This window comes from Varroa destructor, unplaced genomic scaffold (assembly GCF_002443255.2).
Source record: "Varroa destructor unplaced genomic scaffold, Vdes_3.0 BEIS01000004.1, whole genome shotgun sequence".
Classification (NCBI taxonomy): Eukaryota; Metazoa; Arthropoda; class Arachnida; order Mesostigmata; family Varroidae; genus Varroa; species Varroa destructor.
Window position 1 is genome coordinate 24318850 of NW_019211457.1, and position 24212 is coordinate 24343061.

Genomic DNA, 24212 nt, shown 5'->3' on the forward strand with positions numbered 1-24212 from the left:
GCGGGAACGTTTTAAATTTCGGTACAAGAGAGAGGGCATGCAAGGCCGCGAAAATCGGCTAAGATTTGAATTTCGCCCGGCTGCCAGCTGAACCGCTGTTGGTGAGAAAATGAAAGAACGACAAACAAGTGGATATCTCATACATTTGTCTGGGTCTATATTTAGTACTATCTGATTTGGGTAACGGTACATGTTTATTTGATATCTGTGTAGGTAATTAATACTCCGCTGTCGTTTTCCGCTGTTGTATTTTCATTTGTGTTTCTGCTATGCCGTGAATTCGTACTGATGCCAAGAGCTGTGTGAGGGTGTGCGTATGAGAAACATTGTGAGGGCGTTTGGGATAGTAACTCCGTGTATCTTTAAAAAGGTATGGAAGAAGGCCAAGTGTACGCTGGATATTTTATAATTCGATAAATAGGTCTAGGGTATTTAATAGATGTCTATGTGATAGGTTGTGTTGTCATTTGGAAATCTAATTGCTCCTCAGAAAGCCATTGCAATATTAGAAGGAGGCAAATGTACGTCTTCGTTGCTTGCCTTTCTATAATGTTTATATCTTAGTCAAATAACATATGCTCTATTACGATTAATCGCTTACTTGTTAGTGCCGCAGTTGCTAGCTTTCTCCACGTACTCAGTATGTATTTTCTGTAGGACCACTTCTTTGATATACGATATACGCTTATATTTAAAAAAAAAAAAGTATCCATTTATTTTACATGACAAAGTAGAAAATGCCTAATTTCGCGCCCACTGGTTGTTGAACGTTACTCAACCCTAATAAGTTAGCTTCCGGCTCAAGCTCCATACAATTAATGTTAGCTTTTTCTTAACATACATAAATCAAGTCAATATTCAGTCTTCAATTAGCGCTGCTTAGAACTTCATTTATAACTGTTTAGACATTAAGTTAGGTCTAAGGACCCTAAGGCAGATCTTTTACAAATAGCGGTGCGCTATCGAGGGCTATGGCGTGTTTTAAGAACCAAGATTTGGTTTGACTTGGCCAAATCCTTCAAGCTCTTTTGACGAGAGGTGTTCCCAGACAATTATGATTCCGTTGAAAGCGCCTAGGGTCAGCTTCAATTTCGAATGACGCCAGCGATGTACGTAAACCGTTCTACTTGTGATGAGCGTGTCGAAAGCAGTACGGCGGCCTCCACGACGGAACTTCATGGCTTCTGCTTTGTCACGTTGATTAACAATCCAGCTTTATCCATGGAACACGATACCATAACGAGAGAAACCAGCATCGGCGGCGCCTAGCAACTTTCTATCCTCTGGCTTTCATCGTGTCCAATGTTGACTGGACGAACGGCTTCAGCTGGGCTATTTTATCATCAACGCTCATTGAGTTTTCTTCTAGTATCGTCGACATATTCGTATATGAGTGCCTCATAAATTGTGCTTATCAATGACGTCAAAAACTTTAGAGGCGTGCATTGCCGCTGCTACTACTGTGAAATACCCTAGCTTCAATGTACGTCGGAGATGTCTTGGTAATCGCCCAATCAGACTTGCCTCCTCTTCGGCTAGATAAATTCGATATTTTTGAGTAACACGAGTTTTTTTTTCTATTAAAGCATAGTGGTGCTCTTGGACAGGCACATAACGCACTTTTATATTATCCCTCCAAAACCATTCGCATGTTGCCATCCATAACAGCATGTTCATTCTAGGACACAATACACTGAATGGTCGTTTCCAGATTAACGGTCCATAGAGCCGATGCTATAACACTGAGGATTTTTCTAAATACGGATGGTAGCAATAGCTTTCACATACTTGCTTACAATATGACGACCTGAAATGCCATAATGAAACAGCTACTTATGCACCTTCAGGTATTCACTATGACATCAGTGTCTTTATATCCAACCGTCATTGCGTCGGAACGTTGGCGGGACAGTGATCTTCGTACACTTGAAGGTGAGAAAATACGCTACAGTAAAAACCTTCAGACACATGAGAAAAAGAAGACGCTTGGTTTACTATGAAATTTTGCTAGGGATCCCCTACACGTTTTGGGTTAAGCAATACAAGCTTATCTAAAAAAATATTGTAGAATACTTCTAAATATAACAGGAGCATTATTAGATGAATTTGTAGCTTATGCCTGATTATGAACAAAACAAGTTAAAAATTTGTCTCATTTTAAACGGCCATCAAATATCGATCTAGTCACAGCTCCAATTCCGTATGTATCGTAGCATACAAAAAACTTTTGATGTTGGGGAATCGACTGGTCTGTCTATCGTAGATCACCGGACGTTTGGCTGTAGGTAAATGGCCCCGGTGGCGTTTTTTGCCTTTGTCCATTGTTCTCCGTATTTTCGAATTGATTGAACTCGTTAGTTTTGGTTACTAGCTTTTCGAGACTTGTTTTCGTTATAAACCTCTGGCAAGACGGATTTGCTACCGGATATTGCCAGAAATGAAAAACTATTCTGAGCGTCAGGAGCTGCTCGTACGCAGATATCCAAGTCAAATTTTAGGAATTCGACTGATGGCTAAAAATTCGAGTGTTATGTCACGGTCGAATTGGACAGTCTATATTAAAAAAAACTGCATTTTTCATACGCAGCTATCACAGATGTCGTGTATAGGGATCGACTAGGCCGTGTGGATTTTCTTCTGGGTCCTGGGCAGGCAGTTATTGTTGATGGCGGCACCTGTCGTGAAAATCGCGAACATGGCCTTCTGGAACATTTGGCCAAATTACATCGCAAGGTTTGTAGAACAAATGGTTATGTTTTTATTAGATGCGCATATTAGCCAATATATATTGTATTTGTTTACACTTGCTATGTGTTTGTTTGCTAGAAACCTACATCTCACTTTTACCATCCGCTTATGCATATAATGTATGTAAGTCACCTGTCGATAACTTGCAGTCATGCGCTCGTCAAGGTGGTTCGTCGCTACGCCACGTAATCGTTATTTCAGCAGCTCCTTCTGTCGATCTGCAGTTGCTCTGCCACCGCCTTGGATTTAATGTCTTATGCAGCTTCGAGCAAGCAACCTCAGATATCTTAGTGCACCTTCTCAAAATGCTCTGTTCCAACTCGAATAATTTCTTTCCGAAGATTACCGCCTCGTAGGAAAGCGAGCTATGTTAAACTGTATTGCTGCCATATACGGGTTATATGTGTATAGTTCAAAAAAACTATGTATAAAGTTGAAATAATAATTATCTTAGATGTCCTATGGAGTACACGCAAATTAACGTAGACTCCAAAGTGTACGCCCTATTCAGGACGACACTGTACATGCGTCCAAAACACTCCCAAAATTCAGGACTTTCAACCTGTTGCGTAACGTACAAGCCCATAATGTACAGCGGTTCGATATAGACTAGTAAGAAGGTGTTGATAGTACTAAGGCTGAATTTTGTCAGCAACAAAATCGATCCGTAGTAAATTATCGAATTACATATGACTGCGGTGAAATTCCATCGGAAAACTTGATTTTGTGGATACTCAATGTATGATGTGTGAATGTGATAGTACGTTTATGGATGATCTGAGTGTGAGACGAAGCTGGCAGATTTAAATTTGGCAATGATTTTGAGAAGTACCAAGCTGCATTTTCACATTCTTTATTTGTACAAATGTGACATCGTTCAAGATGTAAAATTTAATTCTTTTTTGTTGTCTGGGACGGAACTTTATTGGTTTTATGTGGACCTATTTTGTGGGAGCTCATTTTAAATTGGGAAGACCACTCTGTTCAAGTTTTTTTTCTCTACGTTTTGTAATGTTACACATATGTTACTCGCTCTGTTTAATATAATTTATTACAGGTGTTTTGTGTCCATGGTGAATAAGAGTTATCAAACGTAGCAATTTCATTTGGTGTTATTGTACACAAAAATACTGAAAATCTATTTGAGCTTACTTTCAATTAAGTAGGACTAAATATAATTATCATAAACGGAACCCGAATAAATAGTTGAACAATGAGGCCCAATCTGATACACAGAAAAGTATAACTGTTACAAATTTCTGAAGGACAACATTTAACTGTATGTAAACATTGAGTAATTAATAATAATAATATCGAAAACGGTAAATCCATCTGTGGGCCTAAAATCGTTCTACTACTTCTTTGGTTTTTCTTCTATCAATTTCTCCATTAATTCGATCATACTTTTTATGCCGGCAACTTTTGTCAAGTAGTGAGGTACATACTGAATTAAAATGAAACTCAATTCTCAATGAGAAACTCAAGTCTGCAAATCAGTGAATTTCCTCTCACTCTCCTACTATATATTATAAAAGACGTTATTATTATAAATCGAGCAGGAACAAACTAATAATGGAAAACAAACCGTGTGTGAAATGAATACTGATTTATTGAAACATTTTTCCGTCGGTAGAGTTGATACTATACAAGTACTTTATACAGAAGAGAAACTCCGGCAACGTAACCTGGCCCGAACGAACGGAAAAATGTGAAGGCGATCCTGAAGAAGCGAGATATCGCTTGATTATTCTGTTCCACCCATGTTGTTTTCGTCCAGGAACCAGAATGTGATCGTTGTCGATAAACGCCCAATGTGTTTATTTATATTTATGTACTTATTATTAATAATATTACCAATATTATCTTTATGTATATCATTATGTACAAAACACAGCTGATAGTTGATCTCTCGTACGTTTCAATCGCCGTTTATCTCTGTTCCATTCGATCAGTTAATTCATTCACTAATCAAGCAATCGATACATCATCAATCAGCATCATTCATTTCCTCAGTCTGGTTCCCTTCCATATGGAATAGCCGTGTGTTTGCAAGTACACTCATCAAATACATATCATTTACATAATGATGATCCATCTATTAATTCTGACTTCGTTAAATCGTTTTTTTCAACGGCTCACATTCTCGATTGCGCCGGCTGTTTCCGCACACAACCGCTAACATATAGCCACACATACACACACACAACTTCTCTAGCAGAGAAAAGTAGGACCAGCCTATACAAAACCATGGAGAAAATCGTAGGAAAGCATGAGACTTCCGCTCAGCATCTTCACACGCAACCTCGCAAAGTCAGCAATCACCGCGACGATAAATGGAGCACAAGCAACACGCGATTAAATTAACCTGCAGTGCGTAAGCATGGTAATTGGTCGATTCTTCATTTACCGTTTGTTCCAGCTATAATTCCAAATCTCCGTCCATTTATCGTTGGTAAAGGGGTCCGAACTTAATTGGACCCTTTGAGGACAGCGCATATGCAGATTCTTTCCTGCATAGATTCCACCCCTGTCTATAATGTAGTGATATTGTCAAAAAGCTGCTAGCACGCGCAGGAGAACGCAAGGCGCATCTCAAGATTCACCGTCCGATACGACCTGGCCTTGCAGCAGGCTGCTATTAATGGCGAAGTGGTTTGTTGTGGAAATACCCTTATACCATTTCTATATAGATACATCTTTTGTTTTTATATTTATAGAATGGATGCGTTTCTAGGGTGTAATGTATATGCTTCTACTACGATGAAGTATGAAGCTATGTTCTGGTCGGTGATGAAAATAATGATTCTATCTGTACACTTTTTGCTCGTCTCGAGGTGACTGTTGCTTTTCCTTGTTAATTATAAACGCATAGTCACGTTAGTATGACCTTTCCACTCATTGTCGTCGAAACATTATCATCAAACACGCAAATACTTGTGTCGAGTTGCTGTCAAGTTTGCCATTAACAAATCAGGTATCGCTGATTAAATGTTTGTGCACTGTGTAAACTTTCCACTACCGTGAGCAAAAGCATAGGTATACTCGCAAGGACGATTTGCTCAAATTTAATGAACTCTATAGCGTTTATCGTTGTTTGTGCTAGAAACACGTTTGGTTTTAGCTTCCTGTTTGACGCGGAGACCAAGATGACCCGAGACGAGCGTTTGTCAAATGGGAGATTGTTCCTTGAGCAGCGACGGCAGTAGAAGCAGCAGATTGCAAACAATTTTCTATAGCTACTGTCAGTATTTTGTATGCTGATTGCCATAATTATTTGTCTACTAATTATTACATTGGTGTTCAATACATCATCGTTATATTCTATCAAAGCATCGTTTGGTCGCAACAACTTTACTTAGTTACAGTTCACTTTGTAATTATCAGTAGTAGAATTTTCACTGGTAGCTACAGAATTCGTTTATAGTTTTACAGGTCCTTTCATCTTTTCAGTTGACTCTATCAACGTACAGGATTCGCGCACGCTATACCCACTGATCGGTATGGTGAACGTGCACGTATTGGTACCATGATCGTCAACACCATCGCTAATATATGGAATATCGATGACCATTGTTGCTACTCTTTTCCATGCAATTATTTTCAATCATAACATATGTCCTATTCTCATATTATATATGTATAAATAGTTCTATATGTTGAGATTTAGCTAATAGTAATTATAGCAGTAGTAATGAGTAAATGGCAGTGTTGATTGTTGGGATTGTTCGAGTGATTTACACCCGTTGATTAGGCAAAGACAGTGTCGACAGTAGCCGTCGCACCGTTGATCGAACAATTTGTGGCAGAAAGTGGTCACGCTCAACTTGCATCTCCCGCGACACGGCAGCACCTATTGTGTGACGCTGGCTGGGTACAGCTATGTATCTATTTAGTGAAAACATGTTGCATGTCCCGTAAACTAGTTTGGGCTTATCGTCGTGACTCGGTGTTTGGTTTTGGCGCTTATCGCAATTTTCTTACACACACACACATATATATACTGAGTGGAATAAGGATCTTTTAACAGTTTTAAAAAAGTCACTTCACAGATACATAGTGTGTACGTTTTCGACTTTTATATGTACTGTACAAATATAAAATAAAGATTCCTAAACTCTCGCCCTATTACATATAATAACCCTGTACTCACACAATTCACAGTCCAACTACAAACCTTATGATATTGTACATAAGCGTACCAAATCCAGACGCACAGCTACACCAACAAAAGGCTGAAAGACACAGTGGCATAACACACAAATAAATAGTACAGGAGAAGAGACACGTATGTTTCAAGCTAGACCTGTCCTAGAATTCTTACGAATAGTAATTCAGTTCCCTTAGCGCGTTTACTAGACCCATAAAAAAAAGTCAAATATGTCGCTAGAAGTTGACGATCCAAACATAGTCTATGAAAAGAACGACTTCGGCTGAATATCATTTAACCGGAAAGATGAAAATGTTCCTGATCGCAATCGATAGCTCTTGTCGAGACAGCACTTCCATCAAACAGATAACAAAAAACAGACTTATTATACAGACTACACAATACAATTTGCGGCAGCTGATTGCTTAAGGAACATCCAAGCTTCCGCGAGTTTAACCTAGACCGGCGTCAATTTACCGACAGAGCGTTTCAGTCTGTGTTTTAGGTAGTAGTGGGATATTGAAGATCGGACGCTTCCCCGTCCCACACCCCAGCCTAAGAAACAGGAGACCACAGTATTACGACTCCACCTATTATTTCACAGGTGTACAAAAAAAAAAACAGCGAACGTGATAACACCCTCGCGTCATCAGAGAGCAACGTTGAGTATAAAATTATGTTTTTGCTTTCGTATTGCAAATTTTTTTCGTTTGTTCAAAACATACGCGTAATACTGGTTTGCCGGACTACTTGTTCGTGCCACTGAGATTCACCATCTGCAGTTGTTTTTTTTTTGATTGTTGTATTATTGTTGTCATGTTATTGAGTTGTTGTTCTTCATCTATTGCTACTGTACTTTCGTATCCTCTATAAATACTACTTGTAGGAATTTAGATATGGCTAATGAGGCCATAGTTTTTACTCTAGTAGAGCACCTTTGAAATAAGTTTCAGCCATTTTTTCGCTCCAGTTTAGATGTTTCTGTAGATTTTATGTATCATGGGATAGTAATGTCACTTTCCGTGCCATGATTCTGCCATAGTCATGCAACATATGTAAGTAAAGGGCCTCCCTTACATAGATATATACAGCGGTTTCGCTTATTCCGACCTGTTGGTGTAACCACGATAGGCAAAATGGCCTTAGCACTTAGTCATAATACGTTTTTTTTCTTTACTTCAATTTCCTCTTTTTCATTAATATAGATATCCCAACATGGTTTCTCTAGATGTCTACAATGCCACGGTCGATACGAGGGTGATGTGACCCCATCGGCGCCAAAATGAGAAAATGTTACGGTAGACCATACGGTATTTGTTTATCGGTCATGATCTACCGATCTATAGGCAGTACTATTGTAGAAATGCATTTATCCGATCGGATTTGGTAGTTTTTGGCGAGCTGGTCTACACTGCGTTTGTTCAGTTGGATATCATTAGAAGGTTACGCATTCATTACTGCTAGATAATGAAAATGATAATGAGAAGTATCATTATTGTTATCGAGATGATCCCTACATAATTGCAATATGAATAGTAAAGGTAAGTAATAAATACATTATATATATATATATATATATATATATATATATATCAAAGTCCAGCAATATTGTCACAATTTCCCCCAATGGTTGCGGTTAAAGACTTCTTTCCAAATTTGCGACCTTCAGCGAGCACCTTCATCTGGGAGCTTGATTTTCCAGTGGTGATGTAAAAGTGGTCCGAAACTTTATTTTCTGCTTGTTTTGGTTCAAAAGCGGATTAGGGCACCGATCATATTGATCATAATGTAAAAAGCCATCCCAAAAATTCCACCCAGCGCACAGCTCTTGACTCGTTTCAGGCTAACTGCTATGCCCTTTAACCACGTAATTAGACGCGCACGCGCACACGCACACAGACATACACAAACACACAGCTGCGGACCGTCCAGTCTTCTTCCTCTTGCTTAACAATCGTTTCGGTACTTCGCTTCTGATCCAACTACTAAATAGTACTATGAATGATATATAAATCAGATCCGTGTGATGTGTTACGCCTCTGGGAGATCTGAGATCTGAAAAACGGTCCAGAAATTCGAAACAGACAAAGCAAAATATTTAAAGTAATTGCAGGAAAACCGTGCATGTAGTGTAAGGTTGTAGTACAAGGTAAATATCTAGGTTAATAGAAATATACTAGACGAGGACCGTGCGTCAAAGACGTCCATTAGATGGTGTTACTATTTGAAACTTGCTTTACTTTTAGGTGGTAAACTAAAATGCATTTACTTTGGCCAATTACCTTTTTAAGTACAAACTTATCGTAGACCTGCTGCAGCTCTTCATGAGTGAATTCCTCCAGCACAACGACGTTCTTAAGGGTTTTATTCAGCTTCAGTGCACACTCAATACAATGTACCATATGCTTTTTATCGATCTCCTTGACAAATAGCACATTGAACACTTCCACCTGCGTATACAGAAGAACAAATTTAACATAAGTACCAATTCCAGCTAACATTAGCTATGCTTGAGCGTTAATTAACACTATTACTACCGCATACAACCATGCCCGGATGGGGTCGTTGTCGGCATGGTTAATGTGGATCTTCATTAACCGAAAATAAATGGACTCGTGTAACTATCTCTGTTTCGAAGTGTATCGGCTTGAATGCCTATATAAATCGGAACAAATCTGTGAATCTGTATAGATAACTAACTAATATCTTCTTACTCAAACAGATAACTTACGTCGCAAGTGTTGCAGTAATAGGTAACTTCATCATCATTTCGTCCATGAAAGATGATGTCCTTCCCCAACCTGCGAACAAATCTTCTCTGACGTTCAACGCTTCGCAAGCTACGCATTAGGCACGTTCTCATTATATCAAACATTCGCTCATCTACGGGCTGAACATTACGAATACGCCTTTGACGATCGTTCTCGGTAGCCTTGTCGCCCAAATCCTGCAGCTGAAGGACCTTGTTCATGAGACTTTCGTTTCCATCAGTCAACTTATTCAGCTCAGCTTTATCTGCCTGTTTCAAGTTTACAAACTGTACATTGCGGGCAAGATTCCAGGCGAGGTGAAGCATTGGTACAATTGACTTAAAGCCCTGCATTTTATTCCATTCGTAACGTTCGACACCCAAACGGAACTGGTCGTAGTTGAAGGGGCCGATGTTCCAGGCGATATTGTTGCACCAACCAGAAGCCTGGACCCAGTGCACGCAGCCGGCGTTGACGAATACCATATCGCCGGGTTTTTGAGTGAATCTGTACACCGGAATATTGGCTGCTATCAGGTCGTCTTGGAGAGGCCACCACGAGCCAAAAAGGTAGCTGGTTCCATTCTTCTCACATAGAGCATGGATATCACCCCAATACGCATCGTCAACGCCGAACCACTCACAGTCGCCAGGTCCAATGTTGATATTTACTGAACAGAAGTTATTATTTTCTTGGTGGCCTGGAGTACGTGAACCGGGTACTTTCATGTATAGCTGTACCGTATTCATTCCGAGAATTGTATGGCCGACGTGCGACAGCATATTGGCTTCATCTACAACTCGGGTGAACGCAGGTAGCTTCTCCAGTTCTTTGAGTTGAGCTGCCCACTTCTTTCTATCGGAGAGATCAAGATTAGTTCCAAACTTGATAGTTTTAAAGCTGGACGTCCTCTTTTGCCGCTTTTGTTTTGGAGCTCCGGAAGGTCCGAAACCAGAATTTGAATCGGAGTCTGACAGATGTTCAGGTGTAGCACCGCTGTTTGGGCTTGATGCCGTAATCTTAAGATCCTCATGCTCTTTGAGCTCGCCTTTCAAGCTTTCAACGAACGTGCCCGCCTGATATTGGGCATATCGCGACACCGTTGTATGACTTCGGTGCGACTCACACCGCCAAACCTGTCGCGCCTTGTCCGCATCCCAATTTTCTTCGCAACTCTGCTGAAACTGTGTCCGAACTTCGATAGGATGCTCGGGATTGGATTGCGCCAACATTTTGGTCGAGAACAAACCCAGATCAATCTCGAGAACTTGGCAGATGTTGCGTACTACGGTGATGGGATACGACGTACAGAATTTCTTGAGTTTCGGTCCCAACGCCTGGTCAGGCGTTTGTATTGATACGCAGGGGGTGGCGGGCAGAAGTTGTTCTCTGGTCAGACGCGGTCCGTCCCTCGCCGGGAAGTGAGGTCCACAGTAACCGTCTAGCAATGTCATGGTTGGCACGATTGAGCCGATATCTTCTCGCGCACACTGTTGCTCTACCTGCTCAGAGGTCATATTTTTGTGGAAACGTGCGTTGAGCTTATCCATGGCCACGTTGACATTAGGCTCATTAGCAGGATGGATCAATCGAGCGTCGTCGTACAAGGCCTCATCCTTGGTGTCTTCATCGTCCGCGCTGTCCTCCTCAGCCGAACTGCTAAGTGAATCCCGTGACATGCTCTCGAAGTTGCCACTCTTTCTCTTGCGCAACAGCAGCTTAAGCTGCTTACGGTCATCTTTAAATTCGACCCCCTCACGGATGAGGCGCTTTATTGGATCACCCTCTTCACGTACGTTATATTTACTCAGAACAGACTGAATAAAGAGCAATAAACAAACGGACGAAAACATCACATTGGCAATTAGTTTCAGCACTGCTTCACAACTCATAACTTTCTGTTGCAATAGACGTTTGTCTATTCTGACTGATTCGCTGCAAAAATCTGAACAAATACCCGAACAGCGAGACACTTCGCGATGAAGCTAGAAATAAGCAATTCTTGTTTTGCTAAGCCAATATAATAGAGTATATTAATTATTACATCAAATGTTATGTACCGATTGAAGTGTAAACACTGGTGGGGGACCCATCGGCGGTGCCATCACTGGTGTGGCCGTGGGCGTTACGACTTCAGGCGTTGAACGAGGTAACAGCTGGGGCACCTGCTGCAGGTCACAGGCGTTTGGAGGTGGCGGCCCCATGGGAAGAGGCGAGGCGGCCACCTTGCTCGAGGGGGATAGGTCGACACTGAGCGGACGGGGAATGCGGAATGGACCCCCCCGGACTGCTGGCGACGGCATGAGCTTTAAATAGAATGCAGTAAACGGAACGCATACATTCCCGGTCAGTTAAGCAGTCAAATATGTTACGATGAAGGGGGCATGGTTATCAACTTGATTTGAGAAAAACAAAACTTTCTAGAAAACTAAATGTTGATACATGCAACGCCAGCACATTCCGCAAGATTATCAGCTGTTAAATAAAGATTAGCAAACGCCATGTTTGCTACAATCTATCACATCCTGTTCGATTTATCATGTCAAATGGTACGACTTTATAAAACTTTCTATATTACTTACCGTGCCATACCAAAGATGTTCTATAACACTGCTTACCTTATAGATGGCATCGTCCTGTTGCGACAGCTGCTTCGCAGCCTGAGTTTCAATGGAGGACATAGTAACGCTTCTCTGCTTCTGATCTATTCCGTCAGCGCTATTGTTATTGCTGATACAGTTTTGTTTATCCTTACGTTATTTGGGGCCTGGACGAAACCTGCAGCACAGGCGCACAGGGACACTCAGGCATACACACGCTCCGAATGAGACTTTCGATTGATTAATTTTCGTTGATTGTTGAGATCGTTTGTTTTTGTCGTCGACTTCTATGGTTTTTCCTAAGGCAGTGTTTACGGCAGTGTCTCATAGGTGGCAGTGAGAGCCTGTAACGATACGACGCAAACAATATGACCAAAAACCCAGTTAGATAAGGAGCGAAACGAAGGATCCATTAAACCTATTAGCGCTGCCTGCGAAGGGTGTGCGTATGCTGCTAGTTTCTACTATCCAGTGTTCTGGGAAGAGCCACTGAACGTTTCCGTGTATTCTCTACATCGCGATGGTAGCTAGCTAATACCCAGATATCTTAAATTGCACTTTAGCTTTGGCGCTTTCGTCGCGTGAACTGATGTAGCCTAGCGGACAGACAACCAAGGAGGATTAATGAGCTACACAAGAGCCCGATTTAGAATTTCCTAGCACCCAACACACGTGGACTTGATGGGTATTTTTCGTAGAAAAAGCAGTATCTTCCCTGGGGTAACTTAATCAGAATTGCTCTACAGAGCCAAGCTAAAAGAGATGCTACAAATAGAATACATAATTGCTGTGTAAACATTTTGAAGCACGAGACAACATGCTCATTGTACTCTCAGGTACTGTGTGTCTCTACAATGAACTAATAGGGAACACTATTAACCAAATAATTTAGTAGCATTTGTTATCCGTCTCATGTATTGAGGTGACGAATGTATGTTAGGTGTCAGTTGTGCCGCTGAGCTTCAATCGTACTTTCTTTTACCCATCTGAACCCACCAGCATCGACTACAGTGTGCAAATGGTATGTCATTGTGCGGTGTTCGCAAATCGCTTTTAACGACGGCCTGACAAAACGACCAGGCCAGATAAACCTCCTTGAAAAGCAAGCTCCTCTAGTCTTCCTTCGTTTCGACCCCCGATTCTTAACGGCGAGACTGACAGTGTATGTAGGATATAGGTCAAATGGCATGCATTAGCGGCTGCCTTGTCGTTCCCACTGAGAGTAAGGGTGGTCGAACTGATACAGATCAGAACGTACGCATACATGGAAAAACCTGTTTAGACATATTTGAGATACTATACGCGGGACAATTCGACCGCAAAAGAACACCACGAGCTGGTCCATTGTGGACGGCGGGTAAGAATCAACTCTCAACTCTATCAACAACGTCGATTCGATGCCTATACTATGTTACATAACAACGGACCGTATGCGCAGATTGAATTCGTGCTGACTTAAGCTCTGTAATACTGTTTGTCGATCACGATGCTTCTTCAATCATATATATATATATATATATATATTTATATAGATTAATGTTAGATACAAGAAAATATGGAAAATTATCAAACACCGTTTTCGTTACGTGCACCTCAGGCGTAGAAGATAAACAGTCGTGGTACTACTTTTCAGTAATACAATAGACAAATTGGTTCTACCTTACATTTACATACACTATGCGTCCCTGCAAAGCAGTCCGCGCCTGTTTTGCTATTAAGTAGGCTTCATTCTACCTGTGCAGAGGTAAAAAGGCTAACTCTGTTTAGAATAAAGATAACGTCGAACAGCTATTGCCAAGTAGTAAAGCCTAGTAGCTTCTGTTACAATATAGTTTAAACAGAGTTCATCACACTTATTCATTCGGCACAGTTTTCGCACTGATAATATATCCGATCGGACGATGCTAATGGCTGAAGGGTACGACGTTACTTTCAAAGGTGAAAAATCAAATAAGTTACTGCTATTGGGTTACGATCAACCAAATTAACATGGCGTTTTGGTTAATATTTAATTAACTAGTTGTTATGCGAAGATTTTCTTAGGATGAAGCCCGATCCGACCACTTTAAGTGGCCGATTTAGGTCAGATAACCAAAGATCTAAACGCAGACTTAGCAATATATATTCACAAACATTTCGAGTGGTACCGTGAAATACCAACTACCTAAAAATCACAAATTGTCTATACGATATAATAATAATATAATACAATAATACGATCCACAGTATGCTGCAATTAACTGCCAACGGTCTGTGACATGGATGGACATTAATAGATGCTGACCAACGCAATAGCTCGTGAGGCATATAAAAATGCCCTGCGTGAATCTGGAGTTCAACAAGGAAATGGTAGACAGCTTTATTCGGACAATGGCTTCCGAGTCTAATGAGAAGTTTTTACGGTTAATAACTTCGCAGGAAATTGTAAAGCTAAATGAATCTCGAACTCGCGGCCGAGGTCCTCGAAACAATCAGACGATTAGGTCTTAGGAAAGGTCTTAGTAGGAAACAACAATTAGACGATTCGGTCTTAAATTGGCTTTTACGTTGGAACTAATTAGACTGAGAACGATCTTAGGAACGACAGTAACTTGTGATGTTTGAGAGGGCATAATTAGAACAGGACAGGACAAGCTTTACTCCGTTCCACGTGTACCTGCCTTTCGTTAGCAAATCAACAGATTCGTTGAGCTTTATTTACTTCTGTTTTCATTACATGTCGTAGCTTTGTTTATCTCTATATACCTGTAGCGAAACAAAGATCGTAAAAGAAGAAACAAAGTAGTCAATCAGTTTTTGAACCACAGTGGACTGATTTCTTTTTTTCTGGGTTTCGGACGCATTTTTGTTTCACTGAGTGTTATTGCTCACCATTGGCGACATGGTTGCTTGGCCATGTACAACCAATACAATCTGGTGTTGCACTTTTTCCGTACTTGGTATGTATTTCTGTCATGCCTACATAGATTCATAAGCTTCAACCTAGATTGTAAAAAACAACGAAAAGATACTCTGTTTTGACTACAATATACCATGCTGTGCACGATCGTTCAATTTTCGTTCGGTTCAGACGGGACATTCTGTCTGTGCTAAGCTTCCTTTTGCACGGGTGAGTTAGAAGGCGCCCTTTTTGAACTGTGTCCTTTGGCTATCGATATGTTACGTTTATAATGACGTAATATGTACACAGGGGCTCTGCATAGTTAGAAGGTACTCTAGAGCTTGTGAAAGAGATCATAAACAAAATGGGGAATTACGAAACCCAGAACCAAAGGCTAGTGGGCCCGCCAGTGGGTAAAATTTAAGAACTTCTTGGCTTTCCCATCGTGCTGATCACTCCTCCGCTCTTGGCCTATGGCTTTGGACAATTATCCGACAGATGCATTCAAGTCTATTTATGTGGTGAATAAGAATCTATGCACAAATTGCGTTCAACGTCAGAGCGATGCTTGTTGGAATCAAAATGAAAAAAAAATGTCACTTAAAATTATTCCCCAACTATAGCAAAAAGAACAGGAGAAATACTGGCTTCGAGACAGCCGAAGCGCTATGTATAAACATGGAACAACGATTTATTTTAGAAGATTAAACTTTTTTCGGTAGAAGAGATCTTTTTGTGCATCGTATATAGGTCGTGTATGTTCGATATCAATTTAACAGGAATCAATGATTGAAGTCTCTCTAGCTAAATCAAAGAGAAGCTCAAAATAGATGTTATTTCCAATGGGAAAAGAGGATCATTTTTCATAGGAACAATGTCCTATTTTTCTCGATAACGTGAAGCCCACAAACAGATAAGAGAAGGCTATTCTCCAGTTTGCATAAATTAAGCAACCCGTTATAGATCTAAAAGCATCAACTTTGATTAGCGAATGTATTAGATGTTCATTACTCTAAGCAGTAAATACTGTCAAAATAAATTTCAAAGACAACGAAAACCACACAGGGAACTAATCGCGTATACCTCGCAGATGTATACACTTAGCTTGTAAAACTATAGCTCGAAGGCAAGGGCCTGCAAAACGTTGAACGCCCTCAATGTTTGGAACGATCTGATATTAATATTGGTTATTTTTTTTTACCAATTCTAGTCGGTGCCACTCAATGGGGAAAAGGTGCCCTATAAAGGTACTGTATCATTAGACAGTCGCTCAAATCGGTTTTCAGAATACAGTTTCGAGCACTTACTTACCGTATGCAGTGGATCAGTCCAACCGCTAAAACTATTCCTAAACACAAATTATACCGTATCCATAATTCGTATCTTATAGTCACGATATGAAGATATTTACTGCAAGATATGTAATTATCTTGCAGTAAATATCTTCATTTTTGAGATAGTACGAATAAACGCGATCCCATTAAGTAACCTTATCTTGATGAACAACACTGCTGTTAACGTGACGTATTATTTGACAGTTGCCATCGTCATATCCGTCTATCTGCCCTGGGCGTAGCAGTCTATTTATCCAAGCAATCTTTCAATTCAGTCTCTGACACACTGGTTTCGTGCACAGCCTCGCATGCCAGAGAAACTATTCCGGAACTCCGAGTGTGATCGTTTCGCCATTATTTGTACGTGTGTATATATTATGATCTTGCCACGCAAACGTACATACATCAGAGTGCGAGGTACTCCTTAGCACGTGGTCCCCATTCCTCTCGCTAAGGAAGTTCTCCCCGACCCTCGCTTGTGACGTCTATCCATTTGTCTGTGTCTTTGTTGGAGCTGCGTCATCAAAGCTTCTATCCGATGACGCGCTCTCATCGAAGTCGTTCCAGCCTGACGAATTTGGTCAGTAGTGGCTACTTTGTTTCTACCGGTAGCTTCACGCCTTATTTGGGCTTGTTCTTTTCTTCAGCCGATTAGCGCCTTCGTCTTGGAACGAACCAAGTAAGCAGCGAAATGAGTGTCAAACAAACCTTATCGGGTGTCGAATAGCGACTGACGGGTCTCTGACATTTCTTTTTTGTATATGTTTCTTTTGTTCACTCGCATGTCGTCGCCGTCGTTATCATTATATCTTCGTTCATATACATTCATTCATGGCTACTCATGGCCTTACTCACAGCATTGCAGCATGTCGTTATCCCTTACTAGCGTACCCGTTCACGCGCGATCCGCTTCCAAGAAACAACCGCTACGGAGGTGTGACGCGTCAACGGACGCCAGCGGCCGGTGCCTGAAGCGCGTCAGAAGCTTGACGTTTGCTCTAACACTGTCCCAGCACTAGCGTTACTTTCTGGTATTGCGACCGGCGACGGTCACCACGCCATCCAGGGTTTGTCGGTTGTGAGTCATGAATATCATTACGCGTTAAATTGTACATATATATTTATACATATACATACCGGGACGCCCCTTGAACTCCCTCCTGCCTAGTAAAATGACGTAGCGATGGCAGAAGATTTGGCGGCATCGTTCGTTGGACTTCCCTCTGTCACTAGCGGCGTTTGTATAGGCTTGCATGATAGACCATTAGCGTAAGTGATGCAAACTATCACGACACGGACCGGTCAGCTGGACTTGTTGTCAGTAGTTGTCGACATTGGACGCACTCTGAGCTTTTAATTCTTAAGAACGATTTGTCGTAACAACGAATCAAAGTCAAAAAGACTAAAAGCGATCGAATACACGAAATAGCTAAAAATATACGGCAACAGTTCTGTTATAATTAAGGTAAGGATTAACGTTGTCCCTTTTTCCGAGATTCCCCGTTTGTCTGAACAATTAATTAGTCCTTTCAGTTCAGAATCAATTTTGTCTCGTTCATTGTCATTTTATCTGTATACGTTTTTTTCTGTCGCATCGAATACGCACCATGACGCGCTTGACAATATCAAGCAATATATTGATGGCCCGTTATTGAACTAGTCCTTTGTGGCGTGTTGGGCTGTCACTAATAATGCATCTGCCCCAGCTAAGAAAGGGGACGCCATTGATTACGGCTAGCGTAGATGCTTGGCTAAATAAAAACAAATAGAAAATATTCTTTTTTTTTTTGGGTGGAAAAATCTCCAGTGAAAAACAGCTGAACCTTGCGATTTCCGTGCAGCTGTGCATGTGATATGATAATTTGTTTCTACGGCAAAAGAAGCGTCGTCTGAGAATCCACACGTTTCCTACATCAGTAGACGTAATTTTTACTTCGACTCACCGTCCCATAAGCTCTTCGTTACTGTCATTCATCTCTTGCACCGACGACGAGTCTCATAAAATAAACATGTACTCAAGCACCTTTGATTCAACCGCAACCTTTCTCAATTGTGTTTCACTGTAGGTGCAACGTATTCAACGCAATTCGTATGTTTGGAATATATGGAATATCAATCCGTGTTTGAGCGTGGCGATGTTCTATCAAAGTTCGTGGTTTAACTCTGCATTACCGCAGAAAGTTAACCATAGAAACGACACTATTTTGTTTGTTGATGATGTACGACATTTCAACATAAGCGGCTTTCAAGGGTTGCTCTCGTTCTTCTATCGATTTCCGCCGGTTCCATATTCTGCCCGTTTTCTGTGATCGCAAAAACGGGGCCCGTCTATGGAAAACGAAAAATGTGAAGAAAGGAGACCTGTCTTTGATCGCACGTGGTCGTGTGGACAAGACAAGGGCAGAAGACAGGCCAAGCCAGCTATAGCGGCTCGCCAGCCAATGATTGTTCTCTAACACTCAGACAGTGCAATTCTATTAATGGCCGAAGCGAACCGGTTACCACATCATAATAACGACGTGATGGCACAACTATCGTGGTACTGGTATATCGTTGAAACTGACAACTTCAGACCTCGTAAAACCTATGGAAAAAAAACTTCGTTGAAATCTTTACTCACGCTGTCGCTAAGCTCTGGACCCATCACATGTTCCTTCGTCATTTTTACTAACCTCGTGTGTTTGGCCTACTCTCCAGGATTGCGGTCATGTGAGCAAAAGATCATACTATTTGGTGGGTCATGCCGTTACGGCAAAAGTTTCTTTTTAGCTTGGGGAAATTCGCCTCTTGGTTTTACAGGTTTCTCACAGTTCCTATCGAAAGAACAGATGCGGTACAATTACAGCTAAGTCATATGTACAGATGAATGTACAAATACTTCCATCTTAGTATACCGGGCATATCAATGGGTGCCCCGAGTACTTTGACAGCAATGAATGTAATTCACTTTTAGGTAACAGCACCATTTTATTTACTAGTAGTACACTGGCAAAAAATGCCAACCCTCAAACGTCACCGTGCCATCAGCAAATAGGGCAATCGGAACTTTATCCCAATTCACGTCATCAGTTTTATCGAGAAGAGATAGTGATTAATATTAGTAATGATAATATTAGCATTATGAGGAAAATCATATCGATAACTATTACTTCCCTCTTTTGTGGACGACGAACGATGTTCACACGAGTATATGAAACCATATTTAGGCTACCATCTTCCCTGTGCTTCATCCGGTACGCCCTGGGTCGGCCCAGGAACTTCGATTGGTGTACATGATCACATAATCTGAACATCATTCGACTTTTATTAGATTACAACTGGTACGTATTACGGATCTTCGCTGTTGGATCTTTGGTTGGTTTCATTGGGTTGGGTCTGGTCGACTGAATAATGGCGTGCGACAAACTTACCATGGCGTCTCGCTATTACTCTGTGACAACAAAACTTTGCTGCTGACAATAACGATGGTGATAATTATTATTACAGTTGACTCTACGACAAACAAGTCGGAATCATCCCTTCACATGGGATCGGTCTGCGCTTGCTACTCACTTGCACGGCCCCTGGCATTGAATCCAGACCTTTGTCAATTGTTCCTCTAGCCGCAACACGCCGTAGACGGCTCGTTAGTACTTACCATCGCCCGCCGCCATCTCATTGGTCTTGCTAGTCCCATCGTTAGGTTTTACGTCTACTGTAGTGGGAGTGTTGCCCTTCAAGATGTTGGTCGACACCCGCAATGCCTGTTAGTTCGTCCACCAGCGTCGCTGAAACTGATGTTGATTTGATCGCTGCCGATTCTGTTCCGTTGGTGTTTACACTGTTACCGGTGCGGCAGCACTTTCCGACAGCGACAACGATGAGTTCGCAGCGTTATCGGCGACTGGCATCGTGACCCACTAACGGAAATCGGATTGCCGCCGGTCTCAGCCGCTCAGGCTGGCTATGGCGGTGGCTGGTTGGTATCTTCTTTCTAGACGCCATCTCTTCTGCCGACCCAATGGACCCACGTTTTGGGCAGCAAATATTCTTCGGCGCCGTCATGAGCGCCTTCTTTGTCATACGTCGACGTATCAAACCGGACGAGTTAGGAAAGACGCAGTGGCCGATACCACCTGATAGGTAACTGCTGGCAGCACTACTCCCAGCTAGAAGAGTGCCATTGCAAAAAAAGAAAGGGCTGATAAATGCCACAACGCCCAACGATCGTTGTTGCAGCAACAGATACAGCCATTTTGCCGGCGGTGGCAGGCATCGGTTGAAAGATATTTCGGCCTGTTCTGCTGAGGCTCACTGGCTGGCTAAAAGGCTCACTAACTGGTCTGGAAGAACAACTGGCGAGTCACGAATCGCGGATACGGGCGCGTCGAACAGGGACTGCTAAGCAAGCAGTTATGATAAGGCCAATGAAGAAATCGAATCAAGCTATATTCTTCACTGAAGACTGCTCCTGCTAACCAACAGCTGCTGGCCGCGCTGACGTGAACAGCGAACCGAAGCGGAGTTAATCGTTGAATAGTATTGCAGAGCAGAAACACGTGCGTCTGCTCGGTAGACGACGCTACCGAAGGTGAAGCAATAACAGCAACAGAGATTTACGATTTGAGCTGGCGCTTCAACCACGCGAAGCCACGCTGCGTGTTGAACTTCATTGACGCTGAGACGAACAGCGCTAGATTTAACGTTTCCAAATAAACACACAACCTAAAGGGGAGACGTGAGATAAGCAACTGATGTTTAGGAATTAACTATGTGGGCACTGCGACGGAGGGCGAGAGAGAGAGAGAGAGAGAGAGAGAGAGAGAACGAGCTGGGAGGTTAACGTCGAGCTTTTTTTTTAATATTATGATGGGGCAATGTCCACAGGTAAGGCTAACGCATTCCAATGCCCAAAATATAGACAAATGTGTTAATAAGTTTGTGGTGTTTTCACACTTACTGCCTGCTCAAACAAATAAGAAAAAACCTTCGACAACGTGGAAAAGCAAATATTTCAGTAAAAACCTTCACAAAGAGCTGAATGAACTAATTGCTCGTAGTATCCATCGGCGGATTCTAGCACATTAAGCACATGCGAAACAAGCAGGAGTTCGTGTCTCAAGCACATGTCCATCCAATTGTTGGACTTTGCCTTAATATTATATTTACCTCGAAACAGACGGAAGCGTAAATTATGGCAGATTGAAGACGCTATGCCTGGAGCAATGCTTAACACACGTAGAACTCCAAACATTTAGGTTAATAATACAACGCAGAAAAAGCGATGCCGTTTCGCTTAGCGCACAGATACACATAGATGGATTAAAGGCGAATTTGTTTCCTGTTACTTTTGTCGTTATTTTTTATTATATGGTGTCAACCGGATGTTGGAATCGCAGATACGCCACCTAAATCACATGCGCTCGTTTGAAGTAAGCGGACTCAAGAATTCAAGCTATTAGGAGCGTATAGCACAGGTCTGTAGAACATCGTTGTGACGATGCAGTACTAATATGGTGGCTTGCTAAATTTCGTCTAGACTGAAGGATAGGCCATAGGCACGCGGTTCGTTCCGTGCTTTAGGAGGCCGTGTACAGTAACGCGCATAACAAAAACAACAGACCTGGGCATACAACTCGAAATAGTTACTGATTTCAGTTCCACATGCATAGTGATTGATGATCAACAATATATTGATTAGCAGATGAAAAAAAATCCCAGTAGCAGCTCATTCGCCCAGTTGGACCATGTGCTTCTTATACAGACAGCACTAATGAAGTATATTGACCCCGCGCAACCACAAAGACCCAGTTCTACAATCTACAAGAGATCTGCCGTGTTTGCATTCGTCCAACCGGCATGGGTTTAGAAAATCTATGCTATCTTCCCATTTAGTCAAAGCTGTTTCGTACAACTCAGAGTTTATGCCATACCCATATTTACGGTGCATAGGCTGTATCGATGTTGGTCGCTACTTGTCTGATCGTTCAGGCGCCTGCTAGTGCGGGTGGATCACCAAACGGCGAAGGTGAATTGGTGGCTGCTATGCTACCAGGAAGTCGTCAGCGGTTCGGAAATTCGCCGGATCCATCGTCCAAGAAGCACAAATGTGATAGCGACCACATGAGCTTCAAAGTCAGCGTTTGCCCATGGTGCAGACAACACTTTTCGGCACCTTAGTATCGGTACGAATAACGAAATCTTAGGAGCATTTTGAGCGTGGGGCATCAAACCCTACCCAAAATAAATACGCACATACAATTGTGTAGCATTAGATACCCTCATTACAGAGAACTAGATTGTCTCCGAGACAACCTGCACAACTAATTGGAACAGCTACTGATGGAGAGGTTTTTCGAGCTCAGTGTTAGTCGAAAGCAAAAATGCTGCTTCTAAGCATGGAGGCATGGAAGGTCCGCATTAGGCAGCATTGTAAATCGATAGCAAGATCATATTTTTTTGGCATGTAATCATGCTAATGGCGATGGCTTTAAAGTAAAATAGGAATTATTTTTCCGGCTTTAGCACTAATAGAAAATAGATCGCCGTTTTAGCAGGTATGGCATATATATTCAACTTTTCGAAGAAACTTTTGTTGTTTTTTTCAAGTGAACTGAACTTTCCAACTTTAAGTGACTTAGCAAACGCCCAAACGAAGCAACAACCTATAAGCAAACATTTTCGCAATACGAATTCAATTTCGTTGCCAATTGCCGAAAACCACACGCCACGCCTACGTCCTTAACTACTACAATTGTACAGAATGATGTCTGTTTGTTTTTAACAGGCGTTGCATGTTTGACGTCGTTTTTATACTCAAATTGCAGCGCTCGCTCTGTGCTGTCCCAAAAAACGATGCCCTATACCGTAGCGTCATGACATCCTGTAGTACACTATCCTGTAACAGGCAAACGTTACCTTGAAATTACCTCACGGAGAAGGTCGGGCGTTTGAATTATCAGCTCGATATATCCGGGAAAAAAATTGTTCCATGCGTCATCAAAAAAGTCTCGCACGTCACATCGGCGGTAACATTTTAACGTACAGAAATTCAGACACCAACCGGAAATATTATGCTTTACGTGTGTGAATGAAAGCATTTCTTGCATCTGTTGTACAAGAAGTAAGATGGCAGGCTTGAAGCCATAAAGCACCTGGTAGGCTCCAGTGCTAAAAGACCCGTGCGGATTGTCAATACAATTATTACTATGCAAGGACGCAAGGCAATTGGAGGATCATTTTCAAAAAGACTCATGATTCTACTTTTTTTTTACGCCAAACAACTTTGAAAGAGAGCTGCATTACTTCCTGAGATTAAGGTAATTTGTGTTCTGATTACGACGACTGAAGTTAGATCATTACAAATTGCAAAAGTTATTTTATAACTTACAAGTTTCACTATGTACAGTTGGATGTCATTACAACAACGGCATGTTGCGGTCGTCCGAGCACCTGGAAACAGGTAAACAAATAAAAAGCTAGGATTAACATTTGTTCATGTACCAATTTTTTACCGCGCACAATACACAGCTTAATTTTTCGAGATGTATAAGGCCTTGATAAAACTGCAGCTTATCGGCCTATTGAAACTATTGAATACAACTAGAAAATACCTATATTCACTAATTAACTAATAAAGAATTGTAAAAATAAAAAAGCGACCGAGTTTCCCTAGTTAAAGGAATGAATAGTAAATAATTGCAAGGACGTTTGCTATTCTTTATTGTTGAGCCTTCGTGACCGATCGATGCAATCCAGTTTTCCATAGGGTAC

General features: G+C 41.6%; 2 protein-coding genes and 1 long non-coding RNA gene across 8 annotated transcripts; 2 read left to right on the forward strand and 1 right to left on the reverse strand.

The window, feature by feature from the left end:
- The first annotated feature begins 61 nt into the window (after positions 1-61).
- Positions 62-4572, forward strand: LOC111250432 (uncharacterized). Of its 5 annotated transcripts, none has more exons than XM_086988241.1 (5): positions 62-101; positions 297-370; positions 1848-1932; positions 2588-2733; positions 2898-4572. In XM_086988241.1, exons 2-5 carry the CDS (start codon positions 317-319, stop codon positions 3102-3104), a joined length of 492 nt encoding a protein of 163 aa, XP_086844367.1. In that variant the 5' UTR covers positions 62-101; positions 297-316; the 3' UTR covers positions 3105-4572. The 5 variants fall into 5 exon arrangements, with proteins under 5 accessions (XP_086844367.1, XP_086844365.1, XP_022661430.1 ...); XM_086988239.1 differs by having other exon boundaries at positions 94-128; XM_022805695.2 differs by lacking the exon at positions 62-101 and having other exon boundaries at positions 136-370.
- LOC111250430 (histone demethylase UTY-like) lies at positions 4338-19956 on the reverse strand. Of its 2 annotated transcripts, none has more exons than XM_086988228.1 (6): positions 16616-19956; positions 12264-12589; positions 11706-11951; positions 9627-11462; positions 9178-9345; positions 4338-8950 (listed from the first exon to the last, which is right to left on the reverse strand). In XM_086988228.1, exons 2-6 carry the CDS (start codon positions 12324-12326, stop codon positions 8927-8929), a joined length of 2337 nt encoding a protein of 778 aa, XP_086844354.1. In that variant the 5' UTR covers positions 12327-12589; positions 16616-19956; the 3' UTR covers positions 4338-8926. The 2 variants fall into 2 exon arrangements, with proteins under 2 accessions (XP_086844354.1, XP_086844355.1); XM_086988229.1 differs by lacking the exon at positions 16616-19956 and adding an exon at positions 16438-16574.
- LOC147755989 (uncharacterized) lies at positions 15236-20078 on the forward strand. Its single transcript, XR_015327217.1, has 3 exons — positions 15236-15354; positions 16337-16373; positions 19947-20078. It is a non-coding gene; the product is annotated as an uncharacterized LOC147755989 (long non-coding RNA).
- Positions 20079-24212: the final 4134 nt, after the last annotated feature.

What these genes read in the sequence shown, in the direction of transcription:
- LOC111250430 (XM_086988228.1), bottom strand. Translation starts at nt 12,326, where the DNA reads ATGTCCTCCATTGAAACTCAGGCTGCGAAGCAGCTGTCGCAACAGGAC. An exon ending in AGGACGATGCCATCTATAAG is followed by an intron (nt 11,952 to 12,263) that starts GTAAGCAGTGTT and finishes TTCTATTTAAAG; the next exon opens with CTCATGCCGTCGCCAGCAGT. An exon ending in CAGTGTTTACACTTCAATCG is followed by an intron (nt 11,463 to 11,705) that starts GTACATAACATT and finishes CTCTTTATTCAG; the next exon opens with TCTGTTCTGAGTAAATATAA.
- LOC111250432 (XM_086988239.1), top strand. An exon ending in CTCCGTGTATCTTTAAAAAG is followed by an intron (nt 371 to 1,847) that starts GTATGGAAGAAG and finishes ATGCACCTTCAG; the next exon opens with GTATTCACTATGACATCAGT. An exon ending in TGGCCAAATTACATCGCAAG is followed by an intron (nt 2,734 to 2,897) that starts GTTTGTAGAACA and finishes GATAACTTGCAG; the next exon opens with TCATGCGCTCGTCAAGGTGG.